The sequence below is a fragment of the Bidens hawaiensis genome, unplaced genomic scaffold (assembly GCF_021521415.1).
Source record: "Bidens hawaiensis isolate Kalapana, Puna unplaced genomic scaffold, B.hawaiensis_p1.1 tig00020030_1, whole genome shotgun sequence".
Taxonomy (NCBI): domain Eukaryota; kingdom Viridiplantae; phylum Streptophyta; class Magnoliopsida; order Asterales; family Asteraceae; genus Bidens; species Bidens hawaiensis.
The window spans coordinates 188,323-213,654 of NW_027493045.1; the positions used below are offsets into that span (position 1 = coordinate 188,323).

Consider the following 25,332-nt stretch of genomic DNA (forward strand, 5'->3'; position numbering starts at 1 on the left):
AATTGGAGAGAAATTATTTAATTGAGAGTGAACATGAGTATGGAAAAGAGATCGCAAATGTTGAGACTTGTATTTATAATGAGAATTTCGTTAATAACAATCCTTTACCGGATTAACTGGCTAAGTTAGTCAAAATGCTAGTCTTAAGCAAAATTAATGAAGAAATTAAGTTGTTTGACTACATTGGTGAAGGAATCAAGTGTAATAGAGGTTGTAGCAAGTCTAGATACATGGAGAATTGTCCAAACGAGTTAAAATATGGATAATTTGGTGGAAATCGGCCAAGAGGAAGACTAGCCGGATGATAAGCTTGAAATCACGTATCTAGGCTTGGGTCACATGTCGCGAACAGCTAAGGCTATACGTTTCGCGGCACGCAAACCAAAAGGGTCTCGTTGTTCTTGAGATCCGTCGCATGTTGCCAAGTTCTTGAGCTCAATACTTCGCATGTCGCGACCCAATTGAGGGCGGGTTTAAACGCTAGAATAATCGTGTGACGCGAAGGAAAGGAGAGAAGCCCTTCATGACCCGCGATAGACAAAAATGGCAAAAATTTTGATTTTTGACATGTTTCACCCTTGGACTTCGATTATATGCAACTTGAGTATAAAATACATGAAATGAAATAGATTTTACGGTCGAGTTCGTAGCATCACAACAACATAAAAATATAAAATCACAAATAAATATCATAAATGAATATGAATAATCAATACTTTTATTAATCAAAGTGGATCCGAATTACAAAATGAATCGGGTAAACCAATATAAAAATGACAAATGTCATATAATGAAAATTACCATCCACACGGATACTATTTGGGTGATGGGATATATCCGGAATATTCGATTATAATGAAAACGTTTAGAGACATGATCGATTAAAAAATATCATATTTTAAGAGTACAAGAGTCTTCGCGAAAGGATATCGATAGGTGTTTTGGGGTTCTTCAACAACATTGGTATTATGTAAGAAAACCATGTCATTTATGGTTGTTGGAGAAAATGAGAAACTCAATGTATGCTTGTATCATATTACATAATATGATTAGAAAACGATGGGAGAGTAATATGTCAAAATTTTATATCGGGTGATGCTAAAGAGCAAACTTAAGCAAGTATGGATGAGAGAGTGCAAAATGCGTAGGACATGAGTTGTCGAGAATTACATAACGCGCTAATGACGGATTTGGTCCAACATACTTGGATGGTTCAGCCGATTTAAACTGAAGGCGGCGATGACGTGGAAGATGAAAACAAATTTGAAGAAGAATGCAATGAAGATTTATTTTTAAATTATTTAACTTAATTGTGTCTTTTTTATTTTAATGTAATTTTAAATATTTAATGAAATATTATTTTTATTTTTATTAAAAAAGTTAGAAAGGAAATTAAAAAAATATTAAATGAGAATGATCGCAATGGGGGTTATACTACTACACCATTTTTGTCATAACCTCCGTTTGCTGATGTGGCTAATACATGTCGCATAACGCCCTACAAGTGGGGTTAAATGTTTTTAAAATTGGTTTGTACCAGTCGATTGAACCGGTAATATCGGGTTTTGCATAGCAGGCCGGTATTTTGAGCCTGATATTTTTGATCGGTTTGCTAAAACATTGTATTGGCAGTTTTTCTAAATAGAGAACCGACAAACCGGTTTTCAGCCCAAGCGATTTTTGATATTTTGCGGCCATATTTTTTAAAATTACTTTTAACCTAACGATTGAAACTGAAAGCAGTAATGTTGGGACTTATATTTTAGACCGACGCATCGAATTATTATTATTGTGGGTGAAAAAATATATTATTATTTTTGGTCTCAACCAAGGGTGGATGGCTTGAAGACCAAGACATGCTAGACTAGTATAAATAGATGTATTTGTTAATTTGTCTAGCATGAGTGTATTGTGTATATTATGAGATCTAGGGTTTTATCCCTATGAGAGAGCCTCCGCCTCCGGGATGAGCTCTCCCGGAGGCAGCTGATCTTTCTTGTATGTATATGCGTATGTATGAGTGCTCATTGTGACAATCTTTTGATTAATGAAATCATATCGCCTCATCTTTATGTTTGTGTTTCGATTGTATACATTTGTTCATCCCGTTTATTTTTCATTGTAATCGATTCAGGCTCTCTCCCAAACACCACTCATCCGTCCAAAACACCTTTCAAGAGTGAATACGATTGGATCCTTGCTCAGATCCGAGCTCCAGCGTTAATAACGACCATTATTCACGCTTCTGCACTGGGGCTCGGGTCTTGTCAGTTGGTATCAGATCTGAGGTTACCGAATCATTCAGACTAACCGTTGAATCTGATTCGCTCTTGAATCCACCATGGACGTTAAACCGATGAAGTTTATTGAAAATTTTTTTAGGGTTTTGAAATTATTTGATGATTTGGGTAAAATTTATGTGGATTGATGTTTGGGTTGATGACTCGTTCTGAGATTCAACATCAATTTCATTTTTATTTGGTCATATCGGTCCAGATCTGATGTAACAGTGTATTTAGCTCATTTTGGGGCAAAACTATTCTTGAAGATGATTTTCAGATCTGTAAAAGCTGTTGATAGATTGAAGATAGATGGTTGATATCGAGATGACTGGGATGTTGCTACAACGATTATTTTCAGATTACGAAGCTGGCTTCTCGATCTGAAAGATAAGGGTTTTTTTTGTGCTTATTATTTGTTTTTGATATATTGCTCGAACAATAAATGGTAATATTGAAAAAACATTGCTACTGGTACAATCTGATGTGTAAAAGTCAAGAATGAACATGTACTAGGAGCAATCTAATCATTGTTTGTAGCAGCAGATGGAAGATGCAAAGTGAATATTCAAGCATGTTCTGCATTGAAAGACAAATCATTGTTTGATGATGCAGAAAAGAAGTCTCGATGTTTTGGAGCATATAAGAATGATCTCGAGTATGTAAAATGACTAAGTGTTGCTTCGAGCATAGCTTATCTCGAGTATATCTTATCTCGAGCACATCAAGTTTGGATTCGAGCACATGAACCCCGAGCACATCCTGGTTTATCTCAAAACAATCTATCTTTTGGTCTCGAGCACACTTTGTTTTACTCAAGCAAACCTTCTTCAAGCAAACTTGTGCTTTTGAGCATGCTCAGGAAAAGAAAAGAAAAATACAAGTGTTTTCGTGCACACTTTGTCTCGAGCACACTTTTGCTTTTGAGCATGCTCAGGTAAAGAAAAGAAAAATACAAGTGTTTTCGAGCACACTTTGTCTCGAGCACACTTTTGATTTTGAGCATGCTCATGTAAAGAAAAGAAAAATACAAGTGTTTTCGAGCACACTTTGTCTTGAGCACACTTTTGCTTTTGAGCATGCACGTTGAAAGACAAGAAAAACACAAGTGTTTTCGAGCATGCTCGAGTAAAGACAGGAAAAATTCAAGTGTTTTTCTCGAGCACACCTTTGCTCTCGAGCATGCTAGGATATAAAAAAAATTGAGTATGCTCGTGAAGGGACTTAAAGGACTTATGTGTGCTCGTGAACTGATAATCCATGCTCGTGAATGAATTACAAGTTCAGAAGAAACTTTTGAAATATTTGGTGCCGTTGACCGTTTGACCAAGTCGATCTTACGGAAGATATATACCAGGGGTATTTTGGTAAATTTTATCCAATCATCTACAAGCAAAAGGAAATCAAAGGCTTATCAATTTTTCACGACTTCATCAAAGAGCTTTACAAGAACAAGTGTTGACCAAGCTTACGGATTTAATCACTTATGAGTGTCAACCGACATAATGTTTTGTTTATCTTTGTTTATTACAGAATTTTATCCAATCATCAACAAACAAAAGGAATCAAAGCCTTATCAAATTTTCATGACTTCATCAAAGAACTTTACGAGAACAAGTGTTGACCAAGCTTACGGATTTAATCACTTATGAGTGTCAACCAACATAATGTTTTGTCTATCTTTGTTTATTACAGAATCAACAATCTTGATAAGGATGGTCAAGATTGTTTCACCCACACTTATTTTGAAGACACATTTTTAAAGACAATTGCAACGAAACTGGGGGAGTAAAAATTCTTGAATTTCATTGCAAATTCTAGCTTCAAATCAAGTGAAAAGACTCAAGTTAATGAAAAGTTGATCAAGATCAATAATCCAAGATTCTTTAGAGACGTTTGTTTGTTTGTGAGTTTTCAAATTTCCTAGTACGGTTGAGAAGATAGAGTCATCACTAGTAACATGGTGAACGGTTGATCAGTAGAATTTAACATCCTATGAAAACAGTCACTTGACAATCAAGAACGGGTTATGGTTGACTTGAATGCTATCTTGATTCAGGGAAAGGTTTGAACATAAGTTACAAGGGAAGAAACGGGTTTGAAGAATGAAAGATTATTTGATGATCACATTGAGTTTATTTCTTTTTGTGATGACCTTGCTACTTGAAGTTGATCTTTGAAGTTCAAAGCCTCGTTCATATGCCCATACTACTGTATCCAAAAGTGATATAAGAGAGATGATTCAAAATGAACAATGGGAGAAGCTTAACGTGAGGGGGAGAAGTTCAACGAAAGACAACGGTTTTTGAGGTGATCATGGAAGAAATTCGATGGCATCGGTCTAAAGAGGAGATTGTTGGGACTTATATTTTAGACCGACGCATCGAATTATTATTATTGTGGGTGAAAAAAATATATTAATATTTTTTTGTCTCAACCAAGAGTGGATGGCTTGAAGATCAAGACATATTAGACTAGTATAAATAGATGTATTTGTTAATTTGTCTAGCATGAGTGTATTGTGTATATTGTGAGATCTAGGGTTTTATCCCTATGAGAGAGCCTCCACCTCTGGGATGAGCTCTCCCGAAGGCGGCTGATCTTTCTTGTATGTATGTGTGTATGTATGAGTGCTCTTTGTGACAATCTTTTGACTAATGAAATCATACTGTCTCATCTTTATGTTTATGTTTCGATTGCATACATTTGTTCATCCCGTTTATTGTTCATTGTAATCGATTCAGACTCTCTCCCAAACACCACTCATCCGTCCAAAAAACCTTTTCAAGAGTGAATATGATTCGATCATTGCTCAGATCCGAGCGCCACCGTTAATAACGACCATTATTCACTCTTCCGCACCGGGGCTCGGGTCTTGTCAAGTAAACTAGGGACGCCGATCATGAACTCGATGCATACAACACTCTAATGTGATCATAAACCGACTGCACACTGTATTTTAAAAAAACTTTGTATGAAAATCGAGTGCTTTTGTATTAATTTTTTATTGTGGATTAACTTTTGAATTACTTTATTATGGAATCATGTAATTTTAGGTTGTTTTATAATTTAAAGTTGTATTCATATGAAATTACAATAAAACTATTCAACTCAGTTAAACCTTTTGGTATGACCAGTTATATCATTTTTTTAGCCCAATTCAATACGAATTAAAAACCAATTTTTAAAACATTACGGTATTGCTTGTACCATTTTTTAGGTCAATTTAATACATGTCTAGCAACTGTGATGTTTTATTTTTATTTTTTATTTTGTATTGTCCAAATCGATGTAACTCTAAATCTAACGGTTTTCTTTTTTACTAAATAAATAAATTGGACAGACAATATCGAATCAATTGTTTGGGGTCCATCTTGATTTTAAACCTATTAATAATACTTACCTTTTAAACATGATTAACTACAGATTATGCTTAATAAATTGGATAATATATTATAATATCGATCAAGTTTAAAAAATATTTAAACACTATAAGTTAATGGCGTGTGTTATTTTACAATTGACACTGACATTGGCACAAATAATATATGCACATAGTAAGCTTGCATATTTGATCTTTTAGTCTTCTATATTTAGTTATTAGGTTAAATACCCGTGTATACATCTGTTTGGTAAACTATATTAATAAAAGACCAAAACAATGTGAAATCTTTATACTAATTTAGTATTAGATGAATAAATATGAACATGTATTACAACGTTGAATACAATAAAATTTTCATAAAATAAAAAAAAAAAGAAAATTAGATGGTAAATTTTCGTTAATCTCTAAAAATTTCTTCATATACAACATTTGTAGTTACCCTCTTCATTGAATATTAGAAGACCATGATAGTGACCCGTGTTACACACGGGTTAATAAAAAAATTAAGCAAAAATTTCAATTTGCTAAATTTATAATATACATGACGATAACAAAACAAAACACTAAAAATTACAAATTTTAAGAAATACAAAATAATAAATGAGAACAAAAATCCATATGAAATTAAATACCGAAAATCAATAGGGTACCACATATGGGATTTTACACCTTAAAATTACATAAATAATTAACTAAACCAGATGTTATTAGCATAAAGTAACAGTTTACATAAGGAACACTAGGGCTGAGTACGGTTCGGTTCGGTTCGGTTCGGTTTTTAGGTAAAACCGAAACCGAAACCGAAAAGTCGGTTTTTCGAATATACAAACCGTCCGGTTTTGGTTTTTTGATTTTTCGGTTTTCTTCGGTTTCGGTTCGGTTATAATCGGTTTTTTTATGTGTGTAGACATAGCAAAAAAAATTCCAAAATAATGAAAATGCATATTAGATTCAAAACACAAAAAATAGACATTTGTTACATGGAATCAAACAAATGCAAACTTGCCAGAGTACTAGAGTTTAAAATTTAACAAAGTTATTAATCAAAAAGCACTAAAAGTTTACTTCCAATCTTCATTCTTCATCTTATTCATCTTCAAAGTTTACTCCCAAATCCCAATCTTCATCATCTTCATAATCTTCATCACCATCAACGGTAGTTTCTTTTGGTGTTTTTTCCAGTCATAACATCTAAAAAAACACATATAATTGTATTAATATTTAAGTAAAAACACATATCGGTTCGATTCGGTATTTTTCGGTTTTTTAAAAATGGAAAACCAACTGAAACCGAAATTTCGGTTTTTCAAAAAAACAAAAAATTAACCGCGGTTAATTCTTTGGTTCGGTTTTTTCGGTTTTGATTCGGTTAATTCGGTTTCCTACTCACCCCCTAAGGAACACCCATAAAGCCAAACATTAAATAAATAACACAAAAAATGGATAATGAGGGACTCCCAAAAGAAGTATGTCACACCCCGTTGAGCGATTTGCGAAAGCGTAAAACGGAAATGTAACAGACACCTCTGGTATCAACCACATTGTTTATAAAGAACAATACAAACTAGTTTACAATATTTTACATCGATCTAACTTTGTTTACAACTAGGTGATACAAACTAAATCCAGCCCATTAAGCGACTTTACTTCTTACTAGCACACTTGCATCAATTCACCCAGCATTGATCGCAAGTCAAACACGTAGCACATTGACTTTCTAATCCAATGTAGTACCTGAAAAACATGTTAAAACGGGTCAACTACAAATAGTTGGTGAGTTTCACGAGTTTCAAAAATCAGTTGTGCGTACAACAATCACAGTTGTAAGTACGCAAGTATGTATATATGTACGTTCACAAGTACGTTTGTTTGTATGTTTATGATGTAATTATGCTAAGCTACAGTGAAGCCTTGACTGCCTGTGATGCATGCATCCATTTCCCACGCTCAATCAACCACTGTGACTCCCCTTCCGCCCACAACATGCCCCGGTAGCTATGTCTAACACTACATAGCCTGTTTGTATAAGTATGGTCATGTGCAAACAGCGCTATGTGACACGGCAACCAGGCCGATTCCGTTTGGGTTTGTCAAACCAATAGTACTATTCACAAGCCACCGGCTCGAAGTTAATCACTGTGTTCGTGGGGACTTTCGTGTGTTAGCACTTAGATAATTCCCATCATCAAACAGTACAGGGTATATATAGATATGTATCAACATGTTTTTCATCCCAAAAGTTCGTAAAAGCAGTTTAAAAGTGGGTCATGAAACTCACTGTTTAGTGGATAATCAGTAGCACGTCGGTTCGAGGTTTGTGTAACTTGTAATCACGGTTTCCTATAGTCAATATTATAATAATATTAATATTTTAATATTATTGTAATCTCAATACTAAACTGGGCTGTATAACTGGGCTGTTTAGTGGATATTAAATTTATAAAAACATAGTATACGTTTGTAAAATTCAAAAGTATTTTCACATATCGCTTAAAACATTTCAATTAAGTGTTTGGTAAGTCTTTTCGTCTTAACAGATGATACAATGCTTGTTTTGTAACTCTCTTTTGTGTTTTAATCTATAACGGGTAGTTAAACGAGCATGTTTTCGTTTAACTATTTTGCTATCGAACTAAGGCCATAATATTGATATATTGGCTTATATTAACGTATATCACTTATAGATGGCCCCTCGAGATATCTGGGTCGTAACCAGACCCGTTCGGTTAATCATTCGTTCGTCGTGTAATAAGCGTTTAATCGTTAAATCGGTAACTGTATATTAGGGTGTACCTGGTTTTGTCTCAATTGTCACAAGGTACTTGTATTTGAAGGAAAATCTTTAAATCGTTGCAAGGTGCAGGTAAATCTTTTGCAAGTAACACATACTTTTCCTGGATTAATAATGGCCATGTGAGGAGTAACATTTCTACCATAAGTAGCTGGTCCACTGTCTTAAAAACACAAAACCTATATAAACATTTGTTAACGATCTAAGCTAAAACCCATCAATAAATATACAACCATGTAAGTAAAGAATACATGCATAAAAATCTAAGCTAAAACTAATCAATAGTTAATAATCATTTAACAAAATGAGAAACAATATCTTTAAAATGCCAAGAATGAATCCATATTGAACACTGAAATTATTAAAATAATCACATGCCATCAAATTCGTAAATAATTTTAAATGTTAAATATATATGAAACAAAAACTTACAAATATTAGTTTGTAACGCCCGTTAATTCCGGTTTCAAGAATTGAAGCTTGTAGAGTATGTATGATTCTCGGGGTTTATCCGACGCCTCTCGGAAGCCTTTACGTCATCCCGGTATGTCTAATCGCTTAACTCTTTTTCCAAGTTGCATTATCATTAAATTCCAGGGGCTAGAATGAAAATATTTCATATTATAACATTAATCAAAAAACCCTAACCCCCCATTTTGCACCTGCAGCGATCGACCAAAGAGGCAGCCCCCCCCCCCCCTTCATTGGTTCGACTTTTTGATCGATTCCAAGTTCCTAGAAGTAGTTCAAGGTATGTACTACAATCCCCAACACTCTTTTTGTTCACCTATATTCGTTTCGATGCTCAATTTTGCCGAAACTTTTTTGTGGGACAGATTTCGGCTAGAGTGCAATTGACCCACTTCCCGTGGATAAAAATTGGTGTTTTTGGTGTAGAAAGATTCCCAGGTATGGAATTTACATCATATTAAAATTTCGTGGGCATTGAAGGTGTTTAGGTCGGTCAATCGATTTTAGTTCGAAAACTAATGTTTATCGGGTGTAGAATTGCAAATTGTTGAGTTTGATGCGTTAATCGGTTGGATGACCAACCGAATCAGTTTGTACGGCCTGAAGGGAGTCTAAGGGCTGTGGGAAAATTACTTTTTTGATGCTCGGGGCTGTTTTGGTTGGTGTTTGGTCAATCGAGTCGGCGGTGCGCGAATTTTCGTTTAAATGTTAAATTGAGAGTTGTAAAAAGAAACCGTCAACCCTATCAACTCGGGTGACATAATCTTGATGAATGAAAAGATTTCAAATGGAATTTGGTCCATTCGGGGCTGATTCGTTTAACAAATGGTTGTAAGGTTTATTACACGCGCATTCGACCCGATTCGATTGTCCTTGGGCCTTGGGCCAAGTTGTTGGGCCTTGGGCCAAGTGTTGGGCCTCGGGCCAAGTTGTTGGGCCTTGGGCCAAGTTGTGGGCCATGGGCCAAGTTGTTGGGCCTCGGGCCAAGTGTTGGGCCTCGGGCGGCCCATTAGGCAAGAGTGTTCTTACGGTCTAGTTTAGTAACGTGTTGTATATAATTTACAGGCCCTTGCTTGTGATTGTGCACTTAGGGATTCCTAGCTCGTTGCATGTGTTCGATTGATTTCAGGTGAGTTCTTGATGCCTCATTTAACTCTTTTTAAGTTTTGGGCTAGCATGCACACCTAAGTGTTTTTCTTACCTAATGAAATGTTTTGAATGGTTTTACATAGGCTTGCTAGTATCAGTAGGCCTTGGAATGCTATGGAATGTGTATGTATATATATATTTATATATATTTAGAATGGCCATTATTTGGCGAATGTTGTAGTCGTCTCGACTACTGAATGTTGCGTATGCCTACCTTGTGTTTGCACGTGCCGAATGTTACGTGTTTGGGTTGTACGTTTGCTCGACCTTGAATGTTTGTAGTCGTCTCGACTACTAAATGTTGCGTACGCCTACTTCGTGTTTGCATGTGCTGAATGTTACGTGTTTGGGTTGTACGTTTTCTCGGCCCTGAATGTTATTATATATATATATATATATATATATATATATATAGGAATGCACGTATAGAGATGCTCATACGTAAGGATGATTATTTATTTGAATGTGGTGACCTAACCGATATACTTCCGTTTACCGTTTTAAAACCGTTGGAATGATTATTAAAACGGTTGCTACTTATTTAAAACTTGAACTCACTCAGCTTAAGCTGACTTTGTGTGCATGTTAGTGTGAGTTTCAGGTTAGGAAGAGGATGCCTTATCGCTTGGACGTGCACGGAGCTACTTGGACTGTGAAGGGCATACTGGAATGAAGAATTTCTTACAAACCTTTTATTACAAAAGACTTTTAAAAGTTATAATTAATTTTGATTTTGGGAACTTATTCATCTATTTACGTTTTCCGCCAAATTATACTCTGTAATGCTATTTTAATGCAAAGAATTGTTTTTAAGTTTATTTAATTTCTCAAGTGTTTTGTATGATTACCAACTGTGGGGTTTCCCGGGGTTCGAGGCCTTACATAGTTGCAGACAGAATTCAGAGGAAGATGATGGATAAAATGTGAATAATGCATCTTAGAATGTATATTTATATAGTAAATACATAAATCTTTATTTTTATAAAATCTGTTAATTTTAGTAAGATTATAAATTTCATAATAATTAGCATTATTAGTATCATAATTACATTAATAAGCTAAAGAAATATAAAAGTCAAATAGGTGATATTTTTAGAATAAATTTCAAAATTTCAAAATTTTCAAAGTCATTTTGCAATTAAAAATATCAAAACGTTAATACTGATACCCATATAAATTTTTAGCAAGTTCAATATATTCATAGTAACATACAAATATATGTTAAATGTTAAATTCGTTATGTATAGGGAGTCAATTAAAAGGAAGAACATAATGTTTCAAGTAACAAACATATTTTGTTAGCACGTATATGTACATATTAAATTGAATGACTTGGTGTATTATGCACAAAAATTGGGAATTTAGGAATCTAAAAGAATTCACATGAACAGTATATTCAAAATTAGGAATTTACCATTATGAATTGTACATAAATTAACACACTAACATATCTGTAGCATAAACTGATGATTTTAGGGTGGAATTGAACCCTAATAACAAATGTGTTTGTGAAAATGGCTAAATAGAAAACTAATAACAAAAAAAAGACCTAAATTAACAAACTAATATAACTAAAAATGGAGAAATTGGAACCTGACAACCGAAGATTTGATGAAATTGAACCTTAATAACACATCTGGTTGTGAGAATGGTTGAAATGTAACGTATAACAAAATTAGGATATAATATTGAATACATTGAATAAAATTACCTAAATTAGCATGCTGATTAAAAAACTAATCTGACAAACAAAAGGAAGCGATTGCAACCTAGAAACCAAAGAGTTCAGGAAGAAGATGGAGTGACTGAAGACGTATTACCAAAATTCTTTTAAATTGTCAATCGAAACTCATGAATAACATATGTAGATAAATTATTGCAAGTGAGAACGGATAGAGGAACGAACAAAGATTTTAGGGTTAATGAAGGATATTGGAATGAGTGGATTTATGTTTTTGAAAATCAATCAGGTTATACCAAAAAGAAAACAAGCGCGTGTAGTATTAACTAAAATAGAATTAAATTAATTAAATAAATAGGTGGAAATGATAAAAATGAAAATTGAATGAGTTGGAAACATATGTAGACATGCTAGTTGAATGCCATGTGGATATATTGTATTGCTTTAATAGTGTAGTAAGATTGACTCCAATATCTAATTTTAATCTTGAAAGTGCTACATAAATCTCTAAAAACTTTTCTTGTATATAATGCTTAAAATTTATTTAATTATCTTTTCTTACTAATACCACACGATTTTTACTAAAAACATAAATCATAGTATTAATATTAATTTGATATAGGGATTTATATTTTTAAGAAGAAAAGTGTTTAAAAAAAGATTGATACAATTCATACAAATACTTAAATAAACAATACACAAAATTTAAATAAATATATTATAATATAAAGCAATATAAATTAATATTTGTCTTTAACATTAATATATATATATATATATATATATATATAAGCAAACACCAAATACTAAGAGTTTAAAACAATGCTAGTCCACAAAAACTGAAAAAATATTTTAAAACATAAAAAAGAATTATCTTAAATATAAAAAACAACTTTACTTTTCCAAACAACAAAACATCCTAAACAACATGAAACCATTATAGGTTTTGGATAGCAGCGGCCATTAGATATTTTGGTCATATTTACATGTATTTTCCCTGAAAGATATTTATCTAGATTTGATGTATAAGAGCATGTAACACCACGTGACCGACAATGAAAATCACCATTGTTAACATTTGTTTTTCATATGTGAAATAAACCAATTTTAATTTGAAAAAATATCTAACTAATATATTAAAGCAAAACTATTTTGTTCACATGGCATTCAATTAGACCCTCCACATATGTTGCCAAGTGTATAAGTTTTCATTTTTGTAATAATCCTTCATGAATGATAAAATAAAAAATATGTTGTTGGTGGGAATTGAACTCAATACCTTGATTTTAAAATGTTTGTGGTTTACTAACTCAACTAGGATGAATTGATGGTGGCCTTTTCTTTTTCTTAATTGGTATAGATTCACAACCTTTCATTTTGATTTTTTATAAAATACAAATACAAATTATTTTTACTAATCTATGTGTTTTATGAAATTATTTATATCTTATGAATCTACAACAAAATATGTTATTATGTGCATTATTAAATTTAACTTTTTTATTTTATTTTTTTAACCACATGTGTATCACACAGGCTCTATCCTAGTAGGGTAGTAAGATTATATAAAAATTAGTTTCTAAGGTTTTTTAGCATGTTATTATTATTAGTATTACTATTATTTTTGGAATACAATAGAAGCTATAATTATAGTCAGAAAGTGAAAGATTTTAAAAATCATGAATGTTTTCAAAATTAAAGTGTTAAATGTGGTATATAGTTTAAATTAAAAACAAGATTAAGTATAAAATTTAAAGCATTCATTTTTTAATATAAAATTATTAAGACTATTATTTTGTATAAGTCATTAAATTGTAAGAAACAATGGAATGCTATATTAAAATTTTAATGGAAAATCCCCAAAATATGTATTTTTAAAAACAAGTTTTAAGTATCATTTGTAAAGAATTCCAAAAGTAGGTGTTTTAAACTAGTCGTAACGACTAGATTCTTGGTGTCAACAAGTAGTTCACAAAACTAGTCGCGACGACTATTTTAGGCTAAGAAAAATTCAGGGCCGAGTATTTTGACGCCCTAAACTTGTCGGGAAGACTAGTTTAGGTAAAAATAATCTGAACGAGTTTTTATGAATTTTTTTGTACTTTTCTTAATATTATATTATTATATTTAATTTTACTCATAATTAGTTTTTCTTTTATAACTTTTAAAATATAAAATTTTACTAAAATCCAAAAACACAATTGAGACGTGCTTTTTTATCTACATGCCGACATAAGATTTATTCAAAACCGAGCGTATAAAAAAAAACCTCGATATAAATTTGACCTACTCGGTTTTGAATAAATCTTATGTCCGCGCGTAGATAAAGAAAAACATGTTTCAATGGCATATTTGGATTTTAGTAAAACTTTATATTTTAAAAGTTATAAAAGAAAAACTAATTATAAGTAAACTTAAATATAATGATATAATATTAATAAAAGTACAAAAAAATCATAAAACCTCGTCCAGACTATTTTTTACCTAAACTAGTCGTCCCGACAAGTTTAGGGACGACAAGTTTAGGGCATCAAAATACTCGTCCCTGAAATTTCTTAGCCTAAAATAGTCATCGTGACTAGTTTTGTAAACTACTCGTTGAAACCAAGAATCTAGTCGTCACAACTAGTTAAAAATACCTATTTTTGGAATTCTTTACAAATTTTAAAACATTGTAAAGGACATCATTAAGAAACATTTCTTTTTGTTAAAATTAAATATTATGGGAAAAACATGTTTTTTGTTGCTTTGATATGATAAAGTGATAAGTTATGGAAGGTTTTTAATGATTTATTTTAATAAAATAATTAAAAATTAAATATGAAAAGATAGGGGTGCCACTTGGCAAAATATTAGGCCGATTAAAGAATATGTGATTGAACCATCATTTTTGTCTATTATAATTATAGATTAGTTAACTTTAACCATTTTAGCGGATTAAACTTTATCTAGCCTGAGCTCCGAGTTAAGACTTCTGTGTTACATCCGTTTAGACACAAGCCACATAAGTAGTTCATGCTTTCAAGCCTTTCTAGTAAATATGATGTTGCGTATTCTTTTCGATCAAAGGCTCTAAAAATCAGTTTCAAATTCAAATAAAGCTTAATAGAGTTAAGTTTTTTTAGCGGAGGTCCAGTGATAAATTATAATATAAAAGGTGGGGAACAATGACAAGAATATTCTTAGATGGATTGTTATCGGTCAACTACAAAAAAAATTGGGATTATTAAATTTCAAATTTCCTTATGTATATGAACGAGCCAAACCTCATATACTTAATTTAAGTTCAACCTTGTTATTATTATAATTTTTAGTGTTAAGGCTATTAATATTGTTTATGTAAATATAACCATAATTATCATGCTCATAATTATAGTTATTATTGTTAATACTATTATAGGTATCATTAATATTATTATTTCCCAAACTTAGCAACGAAAACATCACAACTTTTACAAACAAACACATTCAAGAACAAACCAAACACACATAAGGAAATACAACATCCGACCACTACTCAAAGTCAACTATTTAGTACCGTGATAACCTCGCGGTTATTTGACTTTGCTTTAGATTTGTTTTATTTGATCTAGAGATGGTTAGCCTCTATATCTTTGGTGAGCCTCGTATAAAAGTCCATGAATGTGTCTGGATCCGGAACGTCTGGGCTTAGCTTTTCATACTCAACGGTCCATGTGACCAAGTGATTTAAACAATTGGTATCCACGTGAAGATAGATAAAAAGGTTGGTATATAGTTTGAGGAAATCGCCATCAGCCACCTGAAACTTAATTAACTTTCTCTCTTCATCGATGGAAAGGATTTGAGTTTTGGCAACACAGTCTTTTCCATCTGTAAAATAACTTATAATTAGCAATGACGTCATCTGATTTTTAATTCTAGTCCAACCAGTCTAAGAAGTAAACCAGTAGTACAACCTGCTCGATGACCGGTTCAATTTTTAGAACAATATATATGATTCAAAAACTTGAATTTGTGTGTATTTGCTTTAGATTTGTTTTATTTGATCTAGAGATGGTTAGCCTCTATATCTTTGGTGAGCCTCGTATAAAAGTCCATGAATGTGTCTGGATCCGGAACGTCTGGGCTTAGCTTTTCATACTCAACGGTCCATGTGACCAAGTGATTTAAACAATTGGTATCCACGTGAAGATAGATAAAAAGGTTGGTATATAGTTTGAGGAAATCGCCATCAGCCACCTGAAACTTAATTAACTTTCTCTCTTCATCGATGGAAAGAATTTGAGTTTTGGCAACACAGTCTTTTCCATCTGTAAAATAACTTATAATTAGCAATGACGTCATCTGATTTTTAATTCTAGTCCAACCAGTCTAAGAAGTAAACCAGTAGTACAACCAGCTCGATGACCGGTTCAATTTTTAGAACAATATATATGATTCAAAAACTTGAATTTGTGTGTATTTGTATGCACAAAGAAAGTTACCATGGAAATAGTTCCAATGGAGGATAGAGCCAACGGTTCCAGTTTCTCCATGATGGGTTTGACAGTTTTGAACTAAAGTCGGGCTGAGGTTAGGAATGTGGTGCGGGTTTCCCTTCCATAATTCATGAAAAACGTTACCCTTTGACTTGATCTCAATCTGAGCAACTCTTTTACCGCTCAATGCCATCTCTTTCTTTAAATTGAACGACAAATTAAGGATGACCATTATTTGGTGCATGGATCATGACCATTTATAGGCTCCCCGCCCCTCCCAACTAGGAGTATTTAATTAATTGTATTAGCAATAAATATTAATTTATCATACGATCAATGCGTACTTTACCCAAAATCGTCACAATGTTTGTTAATAATAAATATGGATTTATCACATGATCAATGTATACTTTACCCAAAATGTCACGATTTTTATTAATAATAAATATTAATTTATCATATGATCAATGCATACTTTACCCAAAATCGCCACAATGTTTATGGGGATCTTATGTAGTTAGTTTATCGCATATACCCGGAAACATAACTAATTTTAATTCACGGTAGACTTATAGCTAATAAAACACTTGTAAGAGTTTGAATCTATCACCTCATATTTGGAGGGACAAACATCATATCACTAGACTAATAGCTCACAGGTCTTATACAAGGAATAATAATAAGGAAAACTACAATAACAGATATTAACTTTTAGATCTCCTTCTACAGACTTTAAACGCTCCACAATTTCTATTTTCATTTAATGAGACAGAAAAAAATAGAGTGAGAGACTGATCGAGAGTGCAGTAAACCTTTTAGAAACTTCATTTTGAAGGTCACGTAAATAACTAGTAATCTATCTAACTATATATTAAAACAATATAATTTTTTCACATGGCATCATTCTAGAGCTTTTACATAGGATGCCACATGGATGCCATGTGAGCAATTTCCTATTTTATCTTTGTAAAATTTTGAAAAATAAATTGTTGTGTGATACAAGTCTTGAACCCAAAACCTCATGTTTCAAACTAAAGATGCTTACCAACTCTACTTAAGTAGTTATTGTGTTAAATTTCTTGATTTCTAAACTAACTATATATTAAAGCAACATGATTTTTGGGCTTTCACATAGGATGCCACATGGATGCCATGTGAGCAATTTCCTATTTTATCTTTGTAAAATTTTGAAAAATAAATTATTGTGTGATACAAGTCTTGAACCCAACCTCATGTTTCAAACTAAATATGCTTACCAACTCTACTTAAGTAATTACTGTGTTGAATTTTTTGATTTATAAATGATATATTGTTTATTTACTTATAATTAATGTATTAGATATCTAATCTAATCTAACTATATATTAAAGCAACATGATTTTTTCACATGGCATCATTCTAGAGCTTCCACATAGGACGCCACATGGATGCCATGTGAGCAGTTTCCTATTTTATCTTTGTAAAATTTTGAAAAATAAATTATTGTGTGATACAAGTCATGAACCCAAGACCTCATATTTCAAATTAAAGATGCTTACCAACTCCACTTAAGTAGTTATTGTGTTGAATTTCTTAACTTCTAAATGATATATTGTTAATTCACTTATAATTAATATATTACATATAACAATTTTTTATTTTTATTATATTTTTCACCCGTGTGGAACACGAGCTCTAACCTAGTAATTACTATAAAGGCCCAAGAGGACGATACCAATCTAATAACTTCATATACATTATGGTTTATTCGAGAAACTAGTTTTAGAGCCCGTGTCACACACGAGATAATTCAAATTATAAAATTATAAGTAAAACAAATAATTACGTAGCGTATATGAAAAAAAATGTATTACATCTATGCTTGTATCTATACAATGTGTACATAAATTGATTTTATTTATATCACAAAATTATTTTTTTAAATGAACTTAATAAAAAAATGTTCGTGCAAAAACGTACCTGAGAATATTTCTTTCTATTGAAAAATTCATTCTCAGTGCCATATATGTATAATTGAAAGACTTTTGGTTATGAACCAATTTCGGAAATAAAGCTTCTCATACGATAGTACTTCTAACCATTCAGTCTAAATACAAAAGGAGCGTTACCTTTATTGATATATTTATCAATTTATACTAATTAAAGGAAAGTAGAAGATTAAAATTGTAACAATGGATGTTCTTCAAGAACTATGTTTTTCTGAGCTACACCATGTAAAAGATTTTGATAAGTTTTATAGGGCTTATCGACTTTGTCATAATGACAACATAAAAATAACATGTTAACCCATCCAATTTTGTGAATATTTTGTTTCATTTGAGCATAGTTTTCCATAACATGCTTCCCATACAACGTTCTGATCACCATTGAAGGAAAAATTAATGTTAACATAAGTATTTCAAAATTGATAAAAGTTATAAGCATTAATAGTCATGGGGGTGGTATGTCGAAAATGTCCGCAGTCTTTTCTTACATTTTAATAGTTGAGGGGAAAATAGTCAGTTTGCCAAATCCCTAACATTTTGATTATTTTAAAAAATGCCCTTAAAAATAATTTTTAAACCCGAATCATGTTTATAATTCCAACCTTCATACTTTTTTATTTTAATTTGAGCAAAAAAGAATTTTGTTATACTAAATAGTTAGTCGTGTTAGAAATATACCTACACATGATTTACATGTAGATTCTAAAAGAATGATTTTTGTTTATATATTTTCTAGAATTATAATTATAAGAGGGCAATAAATATTGAATTTCAGTTATTTTCCTGTATTTTAAAAAATAAATATTTTATATTTCAAGTTCTCGAGAAAAGATGTTTTCTACGTAGAAGTCTCTCATATATCGTTATTACATTGAAAGGTAACATGAAAAAAATAAGGTAGGTTTGGTATGCAGGAATAACAGTAGGAATGGAATGATTCATTACGTGGGAATGAAAAAAGTGGTGTTTGATTGCTCAATGGAATGGAATCATCACATATTACATGGAATCACATTCCATCAAAACCATTCCTTCCTACCACCCTTTTTTTTCTTTCCATTCCTCCTTCACCCTACTTTCTCAACACCACCACCACCAATACCATCGGCACCACCACCAACTCCGTCGACACCACCACCACCATCGCCACCGCCATCGCCATTTTCGTCACTGGAGCTACCACCGTCGTCACTGTAGGGTTTTTTTTTTTTTGTTAAAAAGTATTTTAAGATATGAGTGTTTTTATTATTTCTATTTCACTTCAACAATTTTTTTAGATACCAAACAATAAAAATTAATAATTGATTTCATTCCTAAAGATTAACCAAACAAGACAAAGAAATAGTAATGATCAATTTCATTTCCTTATTCATTCTATTCTTTCTCCTACTCCATTCCCTTCATTTCATTACCTTCAACCAAACATACCCTAAGTAAAAGAGGAAATTCAGTTCGTATTTTCAATTAATTCATTAATACTTTTAATCACAAACAATATTGTTTTATATTTGTTTTTAACTTATTTTTACACTACACCATTAAATCTAAATTATCTTTGCTATTAATTTATATATTTGTTTTTAACATTAAATGTTACTCTTACACTACTTTATACATTAAATCTAAATTATGTTACTCATGTTTGAACCTGACGGCTCTTCTCTAAGTGATATATGTCTCTACCAAATAAGCTAACCACGCATTAATTATAAAATCAATATTTTATTATGGAAATATGTTTCGTTAATTATGACAAAGCATCTACTCAGTTACAATATTAAAAAAACAAAAAATATAAAACAATATAAATACAAAAAAGTATATAAGTATTAAAAATAAAAAATGTAAAAAAACATCGGTAATATAGGGGGGGGGGGGGGGTAAAAGCTAGTGGATATATAGTTAAGATGATTTATGAAATTCGTTTGTAGATTAATGGATAAAAACAAAAAAAAGGACAAGTTTGTGCTAGCTTTATAAATTCAAATGTATTTAACGAACTTATTTAGTATTACTGAACATCCAAACTTTTACTTTAAAAAAAGAAAAGCAACCGACGTAACATATATAACGTAGCGAACGACAACACAATCCAAATCAATTATTTAGGATCACTCTACACCGGTGACCGATACACACAATTTGATTTTGATTTGGTTAGCTTTGGAGATGGTGAGTTTCTATGTCTTTGGTGACCTTCTTATAAAGGTCCATGAGCGAATCTGGATCAGGAACTTTAGTGTTCAGCTTCTCATACTCAACAGTCCATGTGACCATGTGGTTTACACCATGTTTGTCTACATGAACATGTATAACAAATGACTTATATAGTTCCAGGAGATTTCCTTCAAGTATCTCAAAAGTCACCGACTTTTTGTCTTCGTTGATGTCCTTGATTAGTGTTTTCGCAACACAGTCTTTTCCATCTGTAACCACATATATATAATTATTAACCACATAGGGATGATATTCGGTTCACATGAAATTAGCCTACTAATCGTACAAATAACTAGAGTAATAATTATTAATCTGCATATTAGAACTAGAGTAACTAAATTATAAAAAATAAATTAGTGTAATAATAGTTACTCTAATTAAAGAAACAAAAAAGTAATAATAAGTATACTAGTGTTAGCATAATTACTCTAGTTATTTGTACGTTTCTACATTAAAAGTTGTTAGTATTTGATCCTAACACATACACATAGCATCTGAAACTCTGATTTTAAGCGGTTTTGCAAATGTTGATAATTAAAGAAAGACGTTAGATTACGCATATAGGTGTTATTTACCATGGAAATAGTTCCAGAAGAGAACCGAGCCTATAGTTCCAACTTCACCATCATGGGTCTGACAGTTTTGGATGGTGGTCGGGGTCAAGTTTGGAACTTGGTGTGGATTCCCCTTCCATAACTCGTGAAAAACATCACCCTTTGACTTGATCTCAATCTGAACAACTCTTTTACCACTCAATGACATCTCTCTCAATATATATGTATATTAAACTCGTACACTAAGATGAGAATTACTTGTTTATAGCTTCAACATTTATAGACCTCCTCCCCTCCCCATCCTCTAATAATTGAACCACCCTATAACTTAGTATCATATTAATTGAGATCTTAAATGTTCCATGCCTTCTTTGGTGAGTTGACTTTTTATAAATTAGGAAGTCATTTGGAAATTGCGAGTAGATAAGAGAGAAAATAGAGTGTTTTTTTTGTATATTTGAAAAGTTACTGTTCAATTTCTATAATTTTATAATATTTGTTGAAAGTAGTTATAAGCAAAAAGAGAGAGAATGTAATGATAAATATATAAAAAAGTATTATTTAATTAAAAATAAGAGAGAAAATATAATGTTTTTTAGTGTAATTTTAGATTTAGGGATGATATAGAGGATGAGAATGCTCTTATGATACCATGTTTTTTTAGACATCTTTTATGTTGCTAAATTATAACCGTAAAAATCTTCCAAATTCACATATTTGCAAAACTTAACCACACTTTTGGGTGTGCCGTGTGCATGTTGAATCATGACAAAATGGTGTTATAAGTGAACAAAATGGTATAATCATCCATCAACGATTAGTTAGTGACATTACCTGTTTGTGTTTAAGCCAAGTGAAGCCACGAAGATAATAAGAACGTCGCTAAACAAAACACGAGTAAAGCATAAATCGCTTGTACATGATGCACATACACTAACACATTCATAAACAGTTAAAATGAGTTATGTTTGGTTTTTAATATATCTTAAGTAAATCAATTATTTAGGATCCATCTAATTATAAACTATTATATGTATCTTTAAGTATTAGACTATGCGTTGTTGTTAAAGCCCAACCCTAGATTCGATCTCTAATATTGCGCCACCTGTCGTCGACTGGACACTGGATAAAGCCCTGCTAAAGCCATCTGAATCTGTTGCGGTTCACGTGAGCAGAGGCTTCAACAAGTTTCTTTTTATTTTTTTATTTTTTTTTTTGGTTTTGAAAATGTAAAATAATAACTAAAAGGTAAATTCTATAATAAAAAATAAAAAGAATATATGAAACAATAACCCAAAAAATAAATACGATAATAAACAGAATATATGAAAAAAAAAAAAAAGAAAAAAAAAACTAATAAAGTTCAAACCAACCTTGTCCAATCCCCAACCTGGCACAACATTCGTAAAGCATCCCCACTTCATCTCTCGTTCGTTGTCGCTAGCCAGCTCACGGCTATCTGTTCGTGTCCCCCTCGCTAACACCCGTTGCAATGTTCGCAAGTGACATATTAAAGAGTGCCCGCTCTTGCCCTCGTTAACCCTTCCGAGGCTTCAACAACGGGCAGTATTTTTTTTTGAACATACAAGCTTTCCTCCTATTATTTACATTATACCGCCAATAAGATTATGTTTCATACGTTGGTTAAGGATATATTAATAAAATCGAGATGTAATCTGTCAAAATAATATTGTATTTTTTTTCCAAAGGCACAAAATAATAACTTTGTTGCTAGGAATTTCTTGAATTATATAAAATAATAATAATAATAATAAAATTAATAATAATAATTTGGTGAAATGTTTAATGGTGGATTCAAAGTTTTATAAAGCAATTGAAATTTATTAAATATACTGGAAAAAAAAAAAGAAAAAGAATTGATTTATCTCGCTGCAACCATCACCTACTGGTCGCACACACTTGATGTTGTCGTCCCACACCCTTATCATCATCACCTATGCAGCTTACATAACTTTCTGTACATGTGGCTTTATGCTTAAATAGCCACTCTTAAGTTGAACATTAGAACTTTAGCTTTCTTCACTCTTATGCTCCCGAAATAAGTGTGATTGAGCCAAGCATTAACTCGTGTAAGCTCTTCACATTAGTTGATGAACCGATATTGATCTTTGAGGCTGCCTTGTGTGTTGAGCTCGATTTTGAAATGAAGGCTCAAACTGAGTTATTATTGACCACACAGATTTTGATTTTAAGATTTTGTGATGTGGAAGATGTGAGTTGTGAGATGTGAAAAAAATAATGATTGACACGTAAACAATAGGACTTTATATTTTACATCAAGTAAATGTGCTAAGGTTGGTGAAATATGAAATGTGATTGTGCCTTTGTAGGATGAGATATGGAGTGAAGTATTTACAATAAACTAGGATAGAGCCCGTGTGATAAAAAAGTGGTTAAAAATTAAAATCAAAAAGTTAAATTTAATTATATACATATTAACATATCTTATGGATTCATAAGATACATATAATTTCCTAAAATACATAGATTAGTAAGAATAATTTGTACTTGCATTTTAAAAGAAATAAAATGGAAAGTCGTGAATCTATATCAATTAGAAAAAGAGAAGACTAAGATTAATTCATCCAATTTGAGTTGGTAAGCTATAAACATTTTAAAAGTAAGGTAGTAAGTTCAATTTCCATGAACACCATATTTTTCATTTTATGATTCATGAAGGAAAAATTGTGAAAATGAAAACTTATACACTTGAAGCCTATTTGAAAGATCTAATGAAATAACACGTGAAAAAATTGTGTTGCTTCAATATTACGTGTAGAGGTAGATGTTTCATGTTATATTTTTATTTTTATAGATTAATAAATTAGGTAAAACATCATATTATGAAGCCCCACTCCCATCCTCCAAAGACTTTTATTGATGTATGGCCAAAAGAACGTGTAAAGCGTGATATTATTACATATACAAATATTTATTGATTACATTTTTATTTTTTGTAATTATATTTTTCTAGAAGTTTGGTATTAATTAGCATTCTCAAGTATAAGTGGTGTTAAAAAGTCATTAAAGAGATATAAATGCTATTTTACATTTGATGAAAATTAATTTAAATTTAAAAGTTTTTCACAGGCACTTTAGAAATATTTGTAATTATGGAGTAAACTTTTCTCTAATTTTACTTGCAATAATATCTAATAATATCAAAGAGAGTGTGGTATGGGCCTGTGGGGTATTTTATTGAAATAAATCTAAGGTTGTTTACGAGCTAAGTTGAAACGAGCGAAGACTTGCTCGTTGTTTGGCGGTTCGTTTACAACCGAACCGAATAGCTGAAATTCGAACTGAACGAAAAACAAAACGAGTCAAAATCGAATCGAGCATTTTTCGATCGAACATCGAGCGATTTCGAGCATTATTTATTTCTTCACTTTAAAAATTTCAATAAAAAACAAGTTTGAAGGCTGTTAAAAATACATTTTGTAAACAAATTAGTAGTTTTCAGACAAACGTATAATATGTTGTAAATTTTAGAAAAAAAAAGTTTGAAGTGAAATATAATAAGCATCTAAACAAACTTTTAGTGTTTTGAAAACTTAAATCAAACTAATAAAACTATAAACTTGACGGAATAGAAAATTTTTAAAAGGTTTAAAAAATTGTATACTTATATTTTATTTGTGTTGTCTACGTATTTATATATTTGATTTTGTTCATATGTAATTATATATAAAATAAATTAAAAATATTCTAGCCGAACCTAACCGAGCAGAGCGGATCGTTTACGATCGAGCAAAAAAACAAGCGAGCGTTTTCCAAGCAGTTTCTGAGCGATCAACAAATGAGTTTGAGCAACGAGTGGTTTGAACGACCCTAAATAAATCTATATTTAGGTATCAATTTGAAAACTGAGTTATACTTATATACAGATCAAACAAGATTGGGCTTTAGCTCAAGAAGATTAGTGGCTTAGCCCACCTTTCGATTTAAACTCACAATGTCAACCCACATTTGAGTGACATTACTGATGTTCAAAACCTATACACTTATTCATGTAGCTCACAAGTCACCATGATCAATGTTATTTTTAGTTAACTCTAAACCTATATAGATTTTTAGTCCACTACAAAATTGAAGATTTTTAGGGTTGATGACACTCAAAATTAACGATTTTAACCTTGCTATTGACAATTGAAAACACAATTCTTCAAAATTTCAATGTTTACACTAAAAGTTCATTTTTGAATATAGCTATATTTATAGAACGAAATATCACAAAGTATGAATAGAACCTTTGCTATTTAGAGCATTCGTATTATCTCCAAATATAAAATTACTGGCTTTTGAACCGGTGTATTACACGGGATTTGTCAAATAATAA

The 25,332-nt window shown here is 31.6% G+C and overlaps 1 protein-coding gene across 1 annotated transcript; it reads right to left on the reverse strand.

Annotated features, from left to right (window-relative positions):
• Nucleotides 1-20,232: 20,232 nt before the first annotated feature.
• LOC143559741 (kirola-like) lies at nucleotides 20,233-21,196 on the reverse strand. The gene is made up of 2 exons (XM_077048222.1): nucleotides 20,994-21,196; nucleotides 20,233-20,627 (listed from the first exon to the last, which is right to left on the reverse strand). Exons 1-2 carry the CDS (start codon nucleotides 21,178-21,180, stop codon nucleotides 20,359-20,361), a joined length of 456 nt encoding a protein of 151 aa, XP_076904337.1. The 5' UTR covers nucleotides 21,181-21,196; the 3' UTR covers nucleotides 20,233-20,358.
• Nucleotides 21,197-25,332: the final 4,136 nt, after the last annotated feature.

Coding starts and splice junctions, on each gene's coding strand:
- LOC143559741 (XM_077048222.1), bottom strand. CDS start 21,180: ATGTCATTGAGTGGTAAAAGAGTTGTTCAGATTGAGATCAAGTCAAAG. Junction 20,628..20,993: donor CTTCTGGAACTATTTCCATG/GTAAATAACACC, acceptor ATGTGGTTACAG/ATGGAAAAGACTGTGTTGCG.